General features: G+C 43.5%; 1 protein-coding gene, 1 long non-coding RNA gene and 1 pseudogene across 2 annotated transcripts; 2 read left to right on the top strand and 1 right to left on the bottom strand.

Moving 5' to 3' along the window:
- Positions 1-3500: 3500 nt before the first annotated feature.
- Positions 3501-6024, bottom strand: LOC106098856 (uncharacterized). The gene is made up of 3 exons (XR_003220066.1): positions 5978-6024; positions 3919-4201; positions 3501-3825 (listed from the first exon to the last, which is right to left on the bottom strand). It is a non-coding gene; the product is annotated as an uncharacterized LOC106098856 (long non-coding RNA).
- Positions 6025-6064: 40 nt separating this feature from the next.
- Positions 6065-7435, top strand: LOC100693555 (N-acetyltransferase 8-like). Its single transcript, XM_005458384.4, has 2 exons — positions 6065-6195; positions 6512-7435. The coding sequence occupies exon 2, from the start codon at positions 6523-6525 to the stop codon at positions 7192-7194; it is 672 nt and encodes a 223-aa protein (XP_005458441.1). The 5' UTR covers positions 6065-6195; positions 6512-6522; the 3' UTR covers positions 7195-7435.
- LOC100691304 (N-acetyltransferase 8-like) overlaps positions 6632-20784 on the top strand; it is a 167942-nt pseudogene continuing 153789 nt past the window's right edge.

The raw sequence follows: 20784 nt of genomic DNA, 5'->3' as shown, positions 1-20784 counted from the left end.
CGCTGGAGCCTATCCCAGCTGTCTTAGGGCGAGAGGCAGGGTACACCCTGGACAGGTCGCCAGTCTGTCGCAGGGCTAACACATAGACAACCAATCGCACTCACATTCACTCCCATGGCCAATTTAGTGTTTTCAGTTAACCTAACCCCAGTAACTGCATGTCTTTGGACCGTGGGAGGAAGCCGGAGTACCCAGGGAGAACCCACGCAAACACAGGGAAAACATGCAAACTCCACACAGAAAGACCCTGGCCTGATGGTTGAATTAAACTCAGGACCTTCTTGCTGTAAGGCAGCAGCGCTAACCACTGTGCCACTGTGCTGCCGTGAATAAATAAAAAAAGAATAAAAAGTGAATAAATAAAAGTATATTTCTATAATAAACATATATAAATAAAAAACACGGGTTTTTTTTACATTAGTAATTCATTTTGTGCATAATTTTATATTGTTGTTGATAATAAATTAATAAAAGCAACAAAACAACCTGAAGAACCACTTAGGAGCCGAAAGATCTGGCTCTTTTTAGTGAGCCAAAAGAGCCGGTTCTCTAAAAAGAGACGGAATTCTCATCACTACTGAGTAAATGTGTTTATCACAGCTGGACATTTGTCAAAGCAGGGATGGTGCCTAAAGAAAGCTTCAGCCGATCTAGGAGAGAAGGACAACTGCTGCCTGATCCCTTATGTGTCAGAAGTATTGAAACGGTTGAGACACATTTTTTCTAAACACCGTGGGCTAAAAATGGATCTACCCCGAAGATCAGGTCCCCTGACACAAACAGAGTAATATAGTGCACCTTGTTAAGTGCCACGAGGATTGTCATGATTTATACATGTTTGGGCAAACCAAACAAACTCTGGTGAAGTGGCAGGCACAACACAGAAGACCTGACTAGTTAGGCCAGGACTTCACACTCTATTGACTTCAACAGGCCAGGTGGACACTCTTTCAATGATAAGGATGTACACATCCTGGACAGGGAGGAACGCTGGTTTGAGTGTGGAGTCAAGGAGGCCATTTACGTGAAAAGGGAAAGGCCATCTCTGAATCGAGGAGGGGGCCTAAGGGCACCATCTTACAATGCTGTGATTGCGGCCATTTCCCAACTCTCTCTGAATTGTACTCATGATCATTGGTCTTGATCAATGGGCTTGATCAGTGGCTGTTGATCAATAGTCATGACAATTTGCATATTAATCATCAAGGAACTGACCACACAAGCCATTGTTCATTCAGTGGGGTAGATTTAGTCATTATGCAAATGTACTCTTTATAAAGTTGGGGAAACCTGCAGTCAGCTGAGATTAAAGAAGTCACTTGGATGAGTGACGAAACGTTTCTCCCACTGAAAACGCTACGTCTAGATGAACAGAATCACCCTCTTGGGATAAAGAAGTGACAGGAGAAGCAGCCTCCAGCCATGGTATGAGTGTTAACATCAGTCTATGACAACAACCAACTTATTGAAGAACATTTGTGACATTAAAATAAGATTATTTTAAAACTATGCTGTCATATTACCTGAATAAGAACTTAGCTAGACAGCCAGGGGATCCGCACCTGAGTCTGGCTAACGAGACAGGGGAAGCAAAAATGAACATAATGCACAAGACAAGTAATTGTTACAATTAAACAGGAAATCACTAACACTGAGACAGACAGAGGCAAGAGAGAGAGAGAGAGAGAGAGAGAGAGAGAGAGAGAGAGAGAGAGAGAGAGAGAGAGAGAGAAGAAAACATGTGGATAAAATAAGAACTGCCTAAACTAAACATGGACCAGAGAACTAAGCAAACTCAGAAGCATATAGAAATAACACACTCAGGAAATAAACCTAAATAAACCAGTCCAGAAATAACTAACAGTCTCGTGCAAAGACAAAATACTGTCATGGTGAGAGACCACTGTGTGACATTAAATTTTGAATAAGGTAAACTTGAAAAAAACAAACAAACATAAAAGCCTTTTGTAAAACAGAAATTAAATGTAAAAATGTGTAATATGATTTTTAAAAGCAATTCCATTTAGAGTTTTTCCCCCTTAAATTCTTTTCTGTGTTAAACCAAAAGTCAAATAAAGCAGTAAAGGCTGTAACCTGAAAAGTTCTGTTCTGAAAATACATTTCCTTATAATAAATAAAATCTGAATAAATTATTCATTTGATTTGGATTTTATCAGTGTTGAACAAAAAGTGGACCTGAGACAGCATAAAATCAAAGTATCCAACAAATTTAAGTAATTCAATTTAGTGGTTGTACACGGAAGGTCAGTCAGTTTGACGAATAACAGTCAAAAAGCAAAGTTCAAAAAGAAGAAAACATTCATTTGTAACCTGATGTAACCTCCCAGTCAGTCTGTAACCTAAAGGAAGTCTAGACAAATCATAAACTGAAATAACATTTTTATAGCTACTGAACTTCACCTTTTTATGGTCACTGTGTTTATTTAACAAAGAACCTGGGAAGGTTGATTTAAATTAAATATTTCCTCCACATGCTAAAAATCCTATGAACAATGTGTCCCATACCAACATATTTGCCCCACATTTGGTTTGCAAAGACAGCAATGACAGCAAAAACAAACCAAAACAAAACCCCCTCTCTATTGCCCCCTAGTGTCTGACTGCAGTGTAGGTTATAACCTCACCCTGATTTTGGTTTCATAGCATTAGTTTTCTCATAAGTTTGTTTTTATCACTAACATAATATATTTACCCAGAATAAGGAAATCCCTCTGTTGTTACAGTTTTTTCTGATGGCTTAAGCACATTTTTTGTAACTATTGGCAATTTTTGCAAACCTCTACACACAAATAAGAAAACCCTTCACCAAACTAGCAAAACATTGTAGTTTTCTTGTAAAAGCTAATAAATCTTGCTTAACTCTCCAAACCTTCGTCAAAATGGTATTTTCGTATCAAACAGTTAACACAAGCCATCACATTAAAAGGCACACAATGCACCAACTACACACTGATGGTATGAATAAAAAACACATCCGGCTTTTGCTTTCTCTCTGCACAAGGTAGGCTATGTCAATTTGAGGTCATACTTTTGTCATAGGTCCGTAAACATAGAGGGATCCAAACGTCAAGTACTGGTGTTTATTCACACACATCAAAGCAATGTGGTGTTTATTTCCAAGTCAAAACAAAATAGTAATTTCACTGAGGAAAAGAAAGAAATCAGTCTACATCGTGTCGTCTCTCTGGGTCCTGCCACAAAATTTCGTCTACATCACATGCAATGTCCTCTAGTCCAAGGCACCGAGGAAAATATCTTCTGGAATGGCATATTCAGGCCTGACATGATGCCTGGTCAATATCCCCACATGCCTCCTCTATTGCCTGTAAAAGGGCTATGCGTTGATGGGGATGACAGTCATAGACCTTCCAATGCCAGGCAAAGAAGAACTCTTCAATTGGATTCAAGAATGGAGAGTATGGGGGGAGGTTGAGTACAGTGAAGAGTGGGTGATCTGTAAAGCAGTTGCGGACCAAAGCAGCCCTATGGAAACTAACATTGTCCCATATGATGACGTATCTGGTCTGCTCTCTCTTAACATTAGTGAGCATGTCATGTAAGGCGTCCAGGAATGTAATAATGTGTGCAGTGTTATATGGGCCCAGGGCTGCATGATGGTGAACAACACCATTTTGACTTATAGCTGCAAACATAGTTATGTTACCACCACGTTGTCCTGGGACATTGATTATGGCACGGTGCCCAATAATGTTCCTGCCACGTCTCCTTGTCTTAGTGAGGTGAAAACCAGCCTCAGCCACAAAAAACTGCTCATGACCCATCTGCCTCTAGCTCCATCACTCTCTAGACAAGGCAAAACAAATTCAGCACAGCAGGCACATGCACAGCACTACAGTATGCACTTCCAGATTCAGTACCAATGATACTATAGCTTACCTGCACATAGTCGTATCGCAGCTGTTTTACACGTTCACTGTTTCTTTCAAAAGGTACTCTGTAGATTTGTTTCATTCGGATTCTGTTGCGGGCAAGTACACGACCTAATACAGAAATGCTCACATTTTGTATGTTTTGGAAGGTGGTGTCATCCTCAGTTACGCGCTGCTGAATTTCGCGTAGCCTTATGGAATTATTTCCAATCACCATATTGACTATATGGGTTTCTTGGTCCGCAGTGAACATTCTTCCTCTGCCCCCAGCATCTGGTCATCTAGCAATTCTGTAAAGTAACAATTTCAGTATTTTTACTCATTAGCACTCTCATTAGCATATGGCAGTGCTGCAAATGTTAGTGCAAAGTGACTGTACTAACCGATTCTCATTTCGAAATGTCCTTATGATGCTTGCTACAGTGTAGTGGCTCAAGTTAGGCTGAACCCGTTGGCCAGCTTCCCTCAGGGTCATTCCATGGTTGATTACATGGTCCACTATTGTAGCTCTGATGTCATCAGTAATTCTATTTCTTACTCTTCTTACCCTTCCTCTTCCACCTCCTTGTCCTCCTCTTGCTCCTACTTGTCCTCTTCCTCTAACTTCACCTCCTTGTCCTTGTCGTCCTCTTCGTCCTACTCCTTCACCTCCACGTCCTCTTCCTCGGCCTCCTCTAATTCTCACTCTTCTCACTCTTCCTGCTCCCTCCATTGTACTCCACACAGACAGCTTACCTGTTGCTTATTTATAGTGCTTAGGCTGATTGCAAAGTGAACTAATTATCTAAAACAGTTTTCACATGTGACAGTGTGCCAGACAGTTGATAAAATAGTGTAAATAATGGCCATAACTGTGTATAGTTTTGCTAGGAGTGCGTTGATCATTTGGAAATTGAGTGTAAAGCAGTGAGTTGTGTTTACAGTTCCACAAAAAAAGTGCTGTGCAGTAGATTGTAGCTACAGGTTTGCAAAGTGTGTGTTACAAAATGGCAAACTGAGTGCAAAGCAGTGTTTGTGCTTTTAGTTTTGCAAACTCAGTGAGTGGTTTTGCTATAAGTATTAATAGTTTTAGAAATTGTGCTATAAGAATCACAGTTAGGGTTTAAGCGTTCAGAAAAAACTGTAATTCAAGAAGTACTGTAGTTCAGACATTACTTCTGCTTGTTTGATTGTATTAATAGAAGGATGCTAAGATGTGCAGAAGGAAGCCAAAGATGAGACACTGATACTGTTTATATTAGAAACAGAGAAAAGCCATGGAGCCAACCCTGCTGTTGTTCCTCATATCTCTGTGTTGGTGTATTTCAAGCATCATCATACACATAATAATGTTGGCCCTGTAATAATATTGAAACTGACCAATCATACTGTTACGATGCGATAACTTTGCAATGTGGAAAGAAAATAATATGTTTCTTTATTTAAAACTCTCTTCTGACACAAACGGTAAGCACTTCAATTATTTTCTTTAATTCTTTAATTTACACAATATGATAAATATATAATCCTTTTTGGTTTGCTTTTAGCCAAATTTAACTTCTTTAATCAGCTACCGTCTCTCCTATGGACTTTGTAATGACTACAGTCTCAGATCAACACAACCCTGCCCTCCAGCACTATCAGCAGCAGGAGCAGCAGCAAACCCTCAACAGCAACATTGTACCCCATCAGGTAAAATGTAGGCTATGTTTGTTTTGCATTGTCCCCATCTGATGACAGTGATATAGTATGATGCGGTTCCATATTAGCTTATTGACGAAAGTGAGTTGTTGTTATTCAGCCTGCTATGTGCCCCTTTTCAAAAGCGAGTTATACAATATATAAAACTCTTCCAAACTTCGCCCCCCAAAAAACTGATGTCATGCTTTCTCACAAAACTCATCAGTTTTCAACTCAGACTACAGTCCTACACACCGACACCCTCTATAGCCCTCTGTTAGTTTACATATGAACACAAAGCAAATATAAAAACAAGCCCAAAGAGACTTTAAAGCGATCTCCACATGATTCTACTGTAGAAACATGAACAGGTAAAAATGGAGCCTTCGAGTCTCTGCTTTTGTTACCTGCTGTATATCCGCTTTGGCTGCTGCTGCTTGCTTTTACAGCTGGACTTTGAACCTAATCACCTCATCTAAGTATTATAAGTGCTTTCAGAGTCAAGCTGTGTTTTATTAACCAGTATAGAAGTTGAGCTGATTCATGGTGTTGCTGCACTTCTTCATTGTGTGTGCTCTTCCCCGTGAAGGATCAACCTCTACAAGTTCACTAACATAAAGCAGAGGTAATTATGCCATTGTAATCTGGCTAGCAGACAAATTTATTACACAGGAACTCATATAGTCTCTTTTTTGTTTTTTAACCAGCAACAATTGCCTCAAGATAATTTGTAATATCTTGAGGGTAATAAGATCTGGAAATTCCTTTGTTATGGCAGCTAAATGTTATGTTAGACACAACCATAAACAGTGCTACACATAAACAGACTTAATAAAATCAAATTAAATTACAAAAAAGGAAACAAAGTAAAAAAAAATATGCTTAGTGATTTAGTGCAAATAACAACAGTATTTCTCACTGTTTTATGATTTTCCTTGTAGTTACTTTCATCATGCAGCTGGTGATCCGCCGGTACAGTCCTGCAGACAAGGACACAGTGCTCACCCTCTTCAGTACTGGCACCTTGGAGCATATTCGTCCATGTTTCTATAACGTCATGACCAGTCGCCTTTACCTCGCTATCACCCCGACTCTGTGTGTTGTTGGTTATCTCCTTGGCTCATTGTTTGGGGCTGTGCTGTTCCCAGCAGCTTGGGTAGGTCTCATCTACTACTGCTGTCATGAAGTATATACCAGCTACGTCAGGGATAAACTTCGCACCGACATGCAGGACATCCCTGGGAACTTCCTCAGCAGACCTGATGACTGTTTCTGGGTGGCTGAGGCCAGAGTTGGAGCGAGAGCACAGGTTGTTGGTATGGTGGCTGTGGTAGCTAAACACAGTGGGACAGAAAAGTATGGAGAAATGTTCAGAATGATCATTTCCCCACAGTATAGACGGATGGGCCTCGGCTTTAGGTTGACTCAGACCGCGGTTGACTTCTGTAAAGAACAAGGCTTCTCCAAGGTGGTGCTGGAGACTACCTCCACCCAATTGGCAGCTGTGGCACTGTACAGCAAAGTGGGGTTTAACCATGTCCAGTCTCATATCAAATCACAAGCTGTTTTTTGGGTCTTTTCACTGGCCAGGGTCACAATGAAAAGGATGGAAAAATACTTGTAAAACTAAAGTAACCCTCATCAGCAATGTGTTGTTTTTATGCTTTGTTCTTCTTTAACAGTGGTTTAATATTTGGCAATGGTTAAACCTGACTGTAACCAAAACGCTTTGGTTTAGGTGTGAAAAAATGCCAAATTTAATGTACACTTTAGGACCAAGCACTATGAACAGATATGAATGTAAGGAACAAGATGTTGTTACTAAAAACTTTCTGGTTTCCTCCCACTACACCATGATTCGCTAACAGTTAATCCTTACATTGTGTACTTTTCAGTGATGATTTCACATAATCAGTTGTACTGACCACTTTTAACTGTTTTAATGTATTATGTTTTTTTTTATTTAATTAAAGAAAAAAAAGAAAATGAAAAAAATCTTTTAAATCTTTCAAAATCTCCGTATACGCCCGCAGGCGTTAGTAGTTGCAACAAATAGTGTTTGAAAATTCATAATTCTTATTATGTGAGAGATAAGGTCTGATGTATAATGTCTAAATGTTTTTCTACTAATTACCAAGATTTGGAGAAACATTTTAAAATGTCTAAACTGAGATACAGTACACACAACATATTGTAAGCACATAATACAAAGTATGTACAAATCTTAATAAATCTTTAATCTGCTTATGAAATGAAGATTTTTAAGACTGATAATCTTGAAAATGAAATCACAAATCTAAATTCAGTATGTTGTACCCAAATCTGTACTGTGGATATGGATGTGAGCAGCAGAGGGCGCTACTGACCTGAGTAACACTGAAGCTCCTTTGCTGAAAATAATTTATTTCTGATATTGTACAGCATTCACTTCCTTTTCTACAAGGAAGTATTAGATGTTTAAAATATATGTGCACCAGCAACAGTGCTGGAAAGTAAATACAGTACATTTGCTAATATGCCGTTTAAAAATATGTTGTGATTGGCTATGATGCAGAATATGAAACAATAACAGATGAGCTAGTGCACAGCAGTTCATGGGTAATCGCAGTCATTTGAAACTCACTGACTGCTGTAGATGTTGTGCATTAAAGCTTCCAGCATTTTAAAATGTGACTTGATTTGTCATTTGTCAGAATAGAAAGGAAAATAATAGTATCTCCTGCGGAAGTCAATTACAGTTTTTCTCAAATGCTAAGACACAAAAGCCAGTCATCTAAACCAAATGACCAGTTGTCTAAACACATTTACTAAATCTAGCCATCATTTACCAATATCATAAACACATGTCACATGAAGACACAATTCACAGAACACAATCCTCCGTTGTCATAAATCTAAACACATCTTCCCTTGCCAAAACACAAGTTGCAAAAGAACTCTGCTCATATTCTCAAATGAAAGCTCATGTGATGCAACATGCTTGCCACAGTCAGCAATATTTGAACATAATGAACACACCTGGCGTCATTCATTACACACAACAACTCAAAATTGAAGACACATGTTGCTAATGCTGTGACCAGATGTATAAAAGCAAGTTCAGAGTGCACAGTCTGCTGAAGATTCCAAACAAACACAATGGATGAAGGCAGAGTCAGGGGAAGAGGAGTTCGATGCAGAGAAGGGAAAGGAGCTGGCCCTGGAAGAAGAGGAGCAGGCCAACGAGGAAGAGGAGTCCAAATGAGAGGAGGAAGAGGAGCAGGCCAACGAGGAAGAGGAGGAGGCCAAAATGGGAGAGGAGAAGGTCCAGGAGGGAGAGCAAGACAACCTCGCACCATCATTACGGACGAGATGCGAGCAACAGTCATTGACCATGTCATTGTCCATGGCATGACAATGGCTGAAGCAGGACTAAGAGTCCGTCCAAACCTGAGTAGGTTCACCGTGGCCACCATTATCAGGGCATTCAGACAACACAACAGGTATTGTACTCTATTGCTTTCTTTGTCACAATACAGTTTTACAAACCTGTGAAAGTAGGCTATTGGTTTCAAATCAGTTGTGACTGTATTGTAACACATGTCAATTGACAACACGTTTCTTTCTTTAGAGTTGAAAGAATGCCACATAGAGGTGGGAGGGTTGCCGTATTCACAGCGGCACAAGAAACTCTCATTGTGGATATGGTTCGTGGGAACAACCTCATCAGACTCCGGGAGATCAGAGACAAAGTCATTGCCGATAATGTCAACTTTGAGAGCATTGACGATGTCAGCTTGGCCACAATAGACCGAGTTCTCCGGCGCCAAAAGACGCGGATGAAACAGGTCTATAGAATAGAATAGAATTCAACTTTACTGTCATTCCACATGTCACAGGTACAGGGCAACGAAATGCAGTTTGCATCCATCCAGAAGTGCTTTAGCCATGATATAGATATATTACAATATATATTAGCAATAATATAAATATGTAAGTATATTACAGAAATGGGTCTATTATGGTATGTTATAATGTACACGGTATGAAGTATGTTTGTCACGGTTTGCGGGTGCAAGCCGTGTGGAAGTTAATTAGGACCGGGCAGCAGCAGCTCAAGTGCAGGTAAGAATTTATTAACAGAAAGGCAAATAAACAGAAATGGCGAGTGACACTAACAGGTAACCTAAACTGGGAAAACTAACAAAGCAAACCAGAAACGAAGATGCAGGGAGGTCCGAGGAAACACATATGGAGAGACGCAGGGACATCTAGGGGAACAACACAGACGAAACAGCAACTAACAGAGGCAGACACGAGGTTTAAATACACCGAAGGATAACGAGGGAATGAGACACAAAAGGAGGGCGCAGCTGGGAGTAATCAGACCTGACGAGACAGGGGAAGAGTAAACTGAACACACTGAGATAAGACACAGACCGTCACAATAAAACAGGAAACACATACACACAAAGACACAGACTAGCAAACGCGGACTTAACACAGGAGTAGACGGCAGAACAGAACAACACTAAACCGGAGGAAGAACAGACCCAAAATGACACTAGTAGAAAACACAAAACGCTGGGTCAAAAGGACCCAGGATCGTGACAATGTTATGAATATTCTATAACTATAAGTATGTACAGGCTGTAGTGAGTACAAGCTATGTACAGGCTATGAACTGGATATAAATATGAAAAAACTATACAGAATATGAAATAAAAAACTATACAGAAATATGAGACATACAGTTATACAGAAATGTGAACTATGCAAGTTATGAACAGTTGTAGGATTAAAAATTATCGTATGTACAGAATGACTATTTACACAGAACTACACAGTAGTGCAGTTAAGATAAGTGAGATATGTGGATAATTTCTACAGAGGCTATATAAAGTGCTAGTGGTTGTGAGTGGTGGTTCAGTCCATGTTATTATTGTGTGTATAGGGTTCCCTTTGAGCGCAACTCTGTGCAACACAAAGACCTACGTTACGAGTATGTGCAAGTAAGTATACATCCATGTTCACAGTACAGTTAGTGGACATACTGTGTTGCTCAGTGGCCTACATTACTTCTGGACAATACCGTGCTACCTGATTGACTGTTGTTCTGAACACCTGTGCACGTTCACATTCTCACAGAGGATATTACAGTTGGACGCGATGGCCAGAGCTCATGAGTACCTCTTCCTGGATGAGGCTGGCTTCAACCTGCAGAAACGAAGGCAAAGAGGCCGTAACATCATTGGCCAAAGAGCCATCACTGAGGTCCCTGGCCAAAGGGGGGGAGGGGGGGTAATATTACCCTTTGTGCGGCCATGGGTTCGGAGGGGCTTGTTCACCGGCATGCTGTCCTTAGGTCTTACAATACCCAACGTCTCCTCACCTTCCTAGAGGAGCTAAAAGACATCCTCCTGGACCGCCAACAACACCATCCTGGGCCCCCACGTCACATTTATGTGATCATTTGGGACAATGTCCGCTTCCACAGAACAAACCAAATCAGAGAGTGGTTCACCACCAACAGTGACCACTTTTTAAACGTCTGTCTGCCACCCTCCTCCCCTTTCCTGAACTCTATAGAGGAGTTCTTCTCATCGTGGAGATGGAAGGTTTATGACAGACAACCATACACAAGAGAGAACCTCCTAAGGGCAATGGAGCTGGCCTGTGTTGACATCCCAGCGGAGGCCTTCCAAGGATGGATTCGCCATTCCAGGGCGTTTTTCCCGCGGTGCCTGGCAAGAGACAATATAGCAGGGGTCGGCAACCCTAGGCACGCGTGCCAACGGGGTTAACTGATGGCACGCACGACCATAGCTGGACTGGCCATCGGGCATACCTGGCATTTGCCCGGTGGCCCGATGATTTTTGATTTTTATTTTTTTTTTTTGGTGGTGGATTGGCCAGACGCTGGTCGGTGTGTAAAAATAACTCAGTTGTTTGGTGTTGGCCATGGCGGAGCTTCCACAGATTCAGTAAAATTAACAAGTGGTGGAGGCCAGCAGGTGGATGAGGGAAGGGGAGGCAGGAGGAGGAGAGACCCGAGGCAGCCGCCGGTCGGAGCGTCAGGTGAACTAAACTTAAGGTAAGAAGTTATGACCTGCAGTCTATCTGGGTCAGATATAAACCAAGTTTAGGTGGAGTTTATTTTAGTTATGCTGACTTTTTACAGTCAGTTACAATAACTCGTACTGCGTGCTAGCTAGCATGACGGAGTTTATATACTGCTGGGCGGGTGCTATGATTTTATTGATAGTTGTTATAGACAGTGTTGTTGTTAATGTATGTTTGGGGGCGTTGCACCCCGGAACCTTCAGAGGTTTTTCAGGGTTCTCCCTGCCGGAATGTTTTGTGTGGAACAGTTTCCTGTATGTGTTGCGACTAGCCGTGGTTGTTTGAAAAGTGGTCAGTAAACGTCCTTAAATTGGCACCTGAGTTTCCGAGCATCTTTATCCTGAGGTTATAACACCTTTTTGGCGACGAGGATAAAAGCCGAACACGTACAGTTTTGAGTTTTTGCTACGGATTTTGCCGTCGGACTACCACTTCGCATCTATGGCTACGATCGGATCGCTCACGGAGTTCGCCGAGGGAGACGGCGACTGGATTGAATATGTCGAGAGGCTGGAACACTTTTTCTTGGCAAACGACATTTCGGACGAAGGAAAAAAAAGGTCAGTTCTTCTCAGTGCGTGTGGAGCGAGGACCTACAAGTTGATACGCAACCTGACGACGCCTAGGAAACCCGGGGACTTCAGTTTCAAAGAACTGGTGACGTTGGTGCAAAATCATCACTGCCCGAAACCCTCCGTGATTGTTCAGCGGTTCAAATTCCACACTCATTCACACAAGCCGGGAGTTTCGGTGGCTGCGTATGTGACGGAGCTGAGACAGCTATCGGAGCACTGTGAGTTTGGAGGCGTGCTGGATGACATGCTCCGCGACAGGCTGGTGTGTGGTATAAATGATGATGGCATGCAGCGTCGGTTGTTAGGGGAGCCCACACTGGACTTTAAGAAAGCTTTGGAAATTGCTCAGGCAATAGAAACGGCAGCTAATAACACTAAAGACATTCGGAAAGCTAACAACAATATGCACTCAACTGAGGTGCATCATGTATCTCAGAGTGTGAGGGGCAAACCGAGGGAGCTTTTGGAGTGTTACAGGTGTGGGGGAGCACACTTTGCCAAGGACTGTGTTTTCAAAGACAGTACCTGCCATAACTGCAAGAAAAAGGGGCACTTAGCCAAGAAATGCAGGGGCACTAAGGAGAAATCAAAGAAGGAATGGAAGACAAAACACAAACTAAACACACATCACTTGCAGAGCATGGCGCCTGAGGAGGATGAGTGTGTTTTCAACATGTTTAATCTAGTTGGCTTTAATAAGTGCCATGCGGAGCCCATCTATGCCACTATCCAGGTAAATGGGAAGGAGCTACAAATGGAGGTGGATACAGGGGCCTCAGCTTCCGTGATCAGCCAAGCCACCTACTACAGCTTGTGGCACTCGGGCGGGGCACCAGCTCTCCAAGCGACTGAGATAAGCCTGAGACAGTACACGGGTGAATGCATTCCCCTGCTTGGTGCCATAGAGGTGCATGCAGCATATCAGGGTCAAGAAGCTGCAGCAACACTAATGGTGGTGAAAGGGGAGGGGCCTAGTCTGCTGGGTCGTGACCTTCTGCAGAAAATCCGCCTGAACTGGAGGGAAATCAGGTATGTTACTGTAATAGCAGAATTACTGGGAAGGTATGCAGATGTGTTCAAGAATGAATTGGGCACTCTCCAGGGCACCACTGTGAAGCTGTGTGTGGATCCTTTTGCCCGGCCACGCTTTTTCAAACCATGCACTGTACCATACGCCATGAAGGCCAAGGTGGAAGCGGAGTTGGAGAGACTACAACAGATAGGGGTCATTGAGCCAATAGAGTTCTCGGACTGGGCAGCCCCGATTGTACCAGTGTTGAAGGAGGACGGAGGGGTGCGTATATGCGGTGATTACAAACTGACAGTAAACCAAGCCTCTCAGCTCGACGCCTACCCTCTGCCTCGAGTGGATGACCTGTTTGCCACACTGGCAGGTGGTCAGACATTCACAAAGTTGGATATGAGTCATGCTTACCAGCAGTTGCTGCTGGATGAGGAATCAAAAAAATATGTGACAATAAACACACACAAGGGGCTGTTCAAGTACAACCGCCTGGTGTTTGGCGTTGCATCCAGTCCGGCTATCTTTCAGCGCACCATGGACAATCTTCTGCAAAACATTCCTGGTGTTGCTGTGTACTTGGATGACATTTTAGTTACAGGTAAAACAGAAGAGGAGCATCTGCGTAACCTTGAGCAGGTGTTGAAGAAGCTCTCAGAAGCTGGGTTGCGTTTGAAGCGCAGTAAGTGTGTTTTCCAAGCCCCTAGCGTGACATACCTGGGTCATCGCATCTCTGCTAAGGGCCTATCCCCGCTGGAAGAGAAAGTGAGGGCAGTAAAGGAAGCCCCGAGTCCAAAGAATGTAGCTGAACTAAGATCATTCTTGGGCTTAGTGAACTATTATGGGAAGTTTTTGCCTGACCTCTCCAGCATGCTTGCTCCCCTGTATGGGCTACTGCACAAAGACAGTCAGTGGAGGTGGTCCCAAGCACAGGAGAAGGCCTTCAGACGGGTAAAAGAACTGTTACAGTCGGCACCGCTCCTGGTGCATTTTGATCCGGAGAAGGAGGTGGTCCTGTCCTGTGATGCCTCCCTGTATGGCATAGGAGCTGTTCTTTCACATCGCATGGAAGAGGGGGAAGAGAAACCGGTCGGATATGCGTCACGCATGCTCACAGCAGCAGAAAAGGGCTATTCACAGCTTGAGAAGGAAGGCTTAGCAATAGTTTTTGCTGTGAAACGATTTCATCAGTACCTGTATGGCCGCCCATTTACTGTTGTTACAGACCATAAGCCCCTCCTGAGTCTCTTTAGTGAAACAAAAGGCATCCCACCCATGGCTTCAGCCCGGGTTCAGCGCTGGGCATTAACACTGTCGGCATACCAGTATCGCATTGTTTATAAGGCGGGACCTGAGAATGCGAATGCAGATGCTTTCAGCCGCCTCCCCCTCCCGGAGGTCCCCGACCAGTCGAATATGCCCCCAGAAACTGTGTTTTTGCTGGACAGGCTGGCGAACTCTCCGGTCTGTGCTAAAAACATCAAAGCATGGACTGAACGGGATCCAGAGTTATCTCAGGTTAAACAGTGGCTGCTGCAGGGCTGGCCAGCAACAGTGGAGCAGGATCAGCTCAAACCGTATGCCAAGCATCAGCAGGAGCTCAGTGTTCAAGATCACATAACGCCAACCATCACAGCCCCAGTCATCACAGACACACTCCGGAGAATCTTTGCAACACATGGATTACCTGAGGCAGTGGTCACGGACAATGGGCCCACGTTCACAAGTGGGGTTTTCCAAGAATTTATGGAGAGAAATGGGATCTGACATATCCGCACTGCACCCTACCACCCTGCCTCCAATGGCTTAGCGGAGCGCGCCGTGGAGACACTGAAAGACGGTCTGAAAAAAATGCCAGGTCTTTCAATAGAAAAGAGGCTCTGCCGTTTCCTGTTTCAGTATCACATCACGCCTCATACCACCACAGGCTTGTCCCCAGCGGAGTTGCTGATGGGGAGGAAGCCCAGATCTCATCTGGATCTTCTTCGCCCAGATGTGGGAGCCAGAGTCACCCAGTCACAAAGTGGGCAGAAGGTGAGACATGATCTACATGCCAGAAGCTGTGTTTTCAAGCATGGAGACTGTGTGTATATCAAAAACTTTACAGGTGGTTCACAGTGGCTGCCTGGCATCATTCACCACAGTTCGGGACCAGTATCTTTTGTGGTGGAGTTGTTGGATGGCAGACGAGTTCGCAGGCACAAGGATCATGTGAGAGCCCGCATGGACGGAGCTGGGAAGAGGGCTCAGAGTGGTTTGCACGCACATGGTGGAAACGGGGCTGTGGACATTGTGGGGCCTCAGAGTGGTTCACCCGAAGGGGAAGTCGTGTCAGCAGCCCCTGAGATCGGGATTGGTTCTTCAGTATCACCAGAAGGGCTGGTGGAGCAATCTAAGTCACCTGAGCCGAACCCGGCCACAGGAGCTCAGCAGGCTCCTAGCCTGGAGAACCCAGCAGCAGGACTGAGAAGGTCAAAGAGGCAGCAGAAGCCCCCTGATAGACTGAATTGTTAAAATAATGTGGTGTGAATTCTCCCTCTCTTTCCGTACTTATGCATAATTGCTATGTTGTGGGTTTTTGCTTAAGGGGAGGGAAGTGTTATAGACAGTGTTGTTGTTAATGTATGTTTGGGGGCGTTGCACCCCGGAACCTTCAGAGGTTTTTCAGGGTTCTCCCTGCCGGAATGTTTTGTGTGGAACAGTTTCCTGTATGTGTTGCGACTAGTCGTGGTTGTTTGAAAAGTGGTCAGTAAACGTCCTTAAATTGGCACCTGAGTTTCCGAGCATCTTTATCCTGAGGTTATAACAATAGTGAACTTTATTTTATTCATAAGGTTAGTTAGTAGAGTTGCCAACCGTCCGGTACAAACGGAATCGTCCCGCATTCAGAGAAATTATTACGTGTTTCGTGTTGAGCTGAGAAGGAACACAGTTTGTCCTGTACTTCAGCCAGGATGGAAAAAGACAGAAAGCTGGAGTTATTCTGTGTCTTTGCTGCACAGCTGCATCTTCTTCTCCTCTCATTCTCTCCCGTCTCTCTCCTGTTGCTACTTCAATCATGAAACTGATCAATGATCAGCTGATCAGCTTTTCTCTCTTGTTTGTTTATCGCTCACTTTACGCCAGAAAGAGGAAACTGCCGGATGTCGCACTAAACAACAGCAGCACGTTTAAGCTTGGTCAGCTGTTGTTAGAATTTATTTAATATTAATTTCTAGTATCAGCCGAGGTTTTCTGGAGCCACAGCTGTAAAAGCTGCTGGTCATGATATCGGTTTGTATATCTGGTGAGAAGGAAACATGAAGATGAAACCAGGAGATGTCCTTACTGAATCATCAGAGCTGAACAGGTGATGGAGAAACAGGTTTACCTTTTAGGTGACATGAATGAGTTGAAGGGAAGTTATGAACTGTTTCTGAGAGACAAATAACACTAGGATCCTTTTCTATGTAGCTGACAGCTGGTAACTGTGCAGGGGCGGGTCTAGCAAAGTTTTGCCAGGGGGGCCAGGTAGGGCATTAACAGGGAAAGGGGGGCACAAAGAAATACTTTCTTATTCTCATTTAAAATGTCTGGCTGTTATTAAATAATTATCTGAAGCTTACAACCAATGTTTTTATCTGACGTAAAATGAATAGAAATCATACATTTACCAACAAGACAGTGTACATCACTGTCACAACAGCGTTTGTTTTCATTCAAAGGCTTTATGGCTTTAATATCTGGGGGGCCGGTCTTTAGTCAAAATGCATCCATAGACTTGAGACACAATGTATTTTTGGGACTTTCAGGTGTATGGACCAATGTTTTCTTTTCTGATCAAACCAGAAATCTTTAATGAGCAGCTGGATTTGTCTCGCATTAACTGGCTGAGTTAATGCCAGTTAATGCGACATCGAAGCAGCTGGAATCCACAGCTGTGCATGTTCATGGCGCTTGCATTTTCACCTGCTGGACATCACTACCTGACAAGTTTAACTGTCTTCAGAACATTGCAGAGGCCTTATTGACAGTATTTGGCTCTACATATCTGTGTGAACAGATTTTCTCTCACATGAGTGTCCTCAGGTAGCCGTCTGAGTGCTGGACACTCGGAGACCTGTGTCTCTGAGTGGGAGACCAGAGATCACATTAACATGTGTGTCTCTGTATTAACAAACATACCATATTGGCCCAGTTTATTTTTCTTATCATTGTTGTGAGGAGACCATAAATAGCATTTGTATTTTCTGTTGTACAGTTCATTTGCTGTTATGGAGTTCTTGTTATGAATAAAAAGTGTCTTTTTTTTGTTTCAAAATAGCTGATAACTATTCGCTGATAGCTGCCAACATTTGCAAACAAATATAATTCTATAAAGTGGTTCTATATAATGTGTAACTGTTCATATAGAGCGTTATTAAATTTATTGCTAATGCAATCATATGGCACACTGACTTCTGAGGAAATTTTAAATGGCACTCGCCATCAGAAAGGTTGCCTACGCCTGCAATATAGCCTGCGATGTGGATGAGGTGATGTGGCCCGAAGCAGCTCAGCGACATGATGCCGCACAGTGATTGTGGTCTGAATAAAGTAAATAAAAAAACCTCACACCCTGATCATGTTTTCAAGAGTACTGTTGTGTGCAATAGATTCTGTTTTTGCATTGAGTTGTGTTACAGTAGTGTACGTACATGCAGGATTTTCGATAGATTTATACTCTTCATATGGAACTCACAAATCTAAATGCCTAATCCTCTGCAGAGATCTACGACGATCCGTTACTGTATGGTTTCTAGAAATATGCATTGGCAGTTATGGAACAAAGAACCTTCTCACAACTTGAGCATTGTGTTTTCAATTGTTTTGCTGTAGTGTGTAATGATGTGTATGGTGTTTACATTTTTGAAGGCTTCGAGCTGCTCTTTTGGTGTGAAAGTTTGAGTTTTGCAGTGGGAAGGTTTGGTTGTGTTTATGTAGCTTTAGAAAAGGGTGTTGTGTTTAGACATTGGGGAACATGGTGGAAACGTTTGTGAAATGTGCTTTAGCATTTGAGAAAAACTGTAATAATAACTTTGATTTGTATAGCGCCTTTCAAGAAACCCAAGGATGTTTAGCTAAAAAGCTAGAGGTTGAAGGTTTTGTTGAAGAGATGAAGTTTGAGAATTCCCATGGACGAGGACCGTAGCATCCGAGACTGTGTGTATGGTTCCAGGAGGTCAGAGACATATTGAGGTGCCAGGGCATTAGGTGATTTGTAAGTGAGAAGAAGGATCTCGAAAGTAATGCGTGACTTGACCGAAAGCCAGTGGAGATTAATGAGGGTGTGGGTGATATGCTCCCAGAGCTTAGTGCCTGTTAGAAGCCTTCCAGTTGAATTCTGGACATACTGGAGGCTATCCAGGGCTTTAGTGGAAATCCCAAACAGGACTGCATTTCAGTAGTCCAGTTTGGTGGTGACAAAGGCATGGGTGAGTCTCTGCTATAGAGTCAGTGAGTGATGGCCGAATTCAAGAGATGTTCATTAGGTGGAAAAAAGCTGTTTTGGTGACAGATTTGACATAAGCACAGAATGAAAGAGGGGAGTCTAAATTGACACCCAGATTGCAAACCTCAGAGGAAGGTTAAATAAGGAAGCTGTCTATGTCGATGTGTATATAGCCAATCTTCTGTAGTAGGACTTTGGGGGTCACAACAAAGACCTCTGTTTTATTAATGTTGAGCTTTGGTATGTTAGTTGACATCTATATTTTTATTTCATGCAGAGTTGTCAACTACAAGTGATTGTGGGAGGAGAAGGATAGAGGGTTTGGTACTGAGATAAAGCTGTGTATCATCAGCATTGGAATGGAAGCAGAGACCAAGGCGACAGATGATCTGACCAAGGAGGAGCATATAGATGGTGAAGAGAGGGGGTCCACGCACAGAAACTTGGGGCACACCTTGGTTAACTGGAGCAGAGGTGGAGCGGGAGTCTCCAGTGGTGACAAACTGTTTTCTGTTGGAGAGGTATGACTGAAAGCAGGAGAATATGGTACCAGTGAGACTAAGGCTGCGTTCACACCGAACGCGATAGAGGCGAGCGAAAACGCCCTAAACGCCCCTAATTTGACGCGTGCACATTCGCACCTCAACGCGTGTCCAAGAAAAACCCATCGCACCTCAAAATTGCATCTTTCCACGCGAGTGGACCGGAAATGTGGGAGGAAGTCGTGCCAGATGTGTTGTGCTGCAGATGTCCTCTGAATAAACACATTATCTTGTTAGCGGAAAGGTATTTGTACATCAGTGGGAAAATAGCGGGACAGTAGGCGGGCTTGCTAGCTTTTGCGCGGCTTTATCGGGTCAGTCTGAAAATTAAAAAGGAGAATGAATGAACTTACCAGGTTGCCCGATCTCCTCACTTCTGTGCCTCCAAGCTCGGTCCTTTTTATTCCTGTCTCGGTAGAAGTAGCAGCTGGCATCATACAGCTCTGGGTGATTAGCCACGGCAGTGATGAGTTTTTCCTCCATACTCAATGAAGAATGAAGGGCTTTGGTTTGATCTGCCCCTGTGACCTGGTTACAGCCACGTCACCGGCCTCCTGATTGGTTGTCGGGGCGCGATTTGACGCCGGAGTTCATATTTTCCAACTCCAGCGGTTGGCGCGGTACGGGCGTGTGCACAAAATGCAACACACAATCTGACACGCGTGGTTTTCTTCGCGAGTCAAACGCGCCCCACGCGGTACACTGACGCGCGTTTCACGGGTTTTGGCGTTTTCGCGACGCAAATCTGCTTCCGCATGTTCGCCGGATGCGCAATCGCGTGTCATCGCGCTCTTTCCATTGACTTTACATGTACACCTGACGCTCTGGCCGCCTCTATCGCGTTCGGTGTGTGCGCACCGTCAGACAGTTGGTTAGGCAGGAGAGAATGCTAGTGTGAGAAAGGGTGTCGAAGGTTGGAGAGAGGTCCAGTAGGACGAGGATACGGATGTGGCCAGAGTCAGCTACAATAAGAAGGTCATTAGTTATTTTAATAAGAGCAGTCTTAGTGCTGTGGTGTGTTGGAAGGGTTCATAGAGCTCATGTTATGACATATGTTGATGGAGTTGGGTGGCCACTGCTTTTTACAAAATTTAACCGAGAAAAGGAAAGTTAGAAATTTGGCGGTAGTTGTTAAAGTTATCAGGGCCCAGACCTGGTTCTTGAAGATAGGAGTCACTGAGCCAGCTTTGAACCATCAACTGTAAGGGGGCACAGAGCAGGTACTCATGGCCTGACCAATGTTGTTTGCATGGGGTCCAGGGTGTATGTGGAGACTTTGAACTGAAAGATCCACTTGGTGACCTGAGAGGAATTCACAGAGGAGAAAACGGAGAAAGAGCATGGAGGTAGATGTGCTACAGGAGGAATGACATCCTCAAAACTGATGCACAGGAGACAGAAGCTACTGATGGATGGAGTTAAACTTGTCTTGGAAAAAGTCCAAAAACTTATGGCAGAAATCAGTAGCACCTGGGGAGTGTGGTTGATCAATGGGTGAAGTAAC

The sequence above is a fragment of the Oreochromis niloticus genome, linkage group LG5 (genome assembly GCF_001858045.2).
Source record: "Oreochromis niloticus isolate F11D_XX linkage group LG5, O_niloticus_UMD_NMBU, whole genome shotgun sequence".
Lineage (NCBI taxonomy): Eukaryota > Metazoa > Chordata > Actinopteri > Cichliformes > Cichlidae > Oreochromis > Oreochromis niloticus.
The sequence above is the reverse complement of the archived record's forward strand: the minus strand, read 5'-3'. Positions and strand labels throughout refer to the sequence as shown.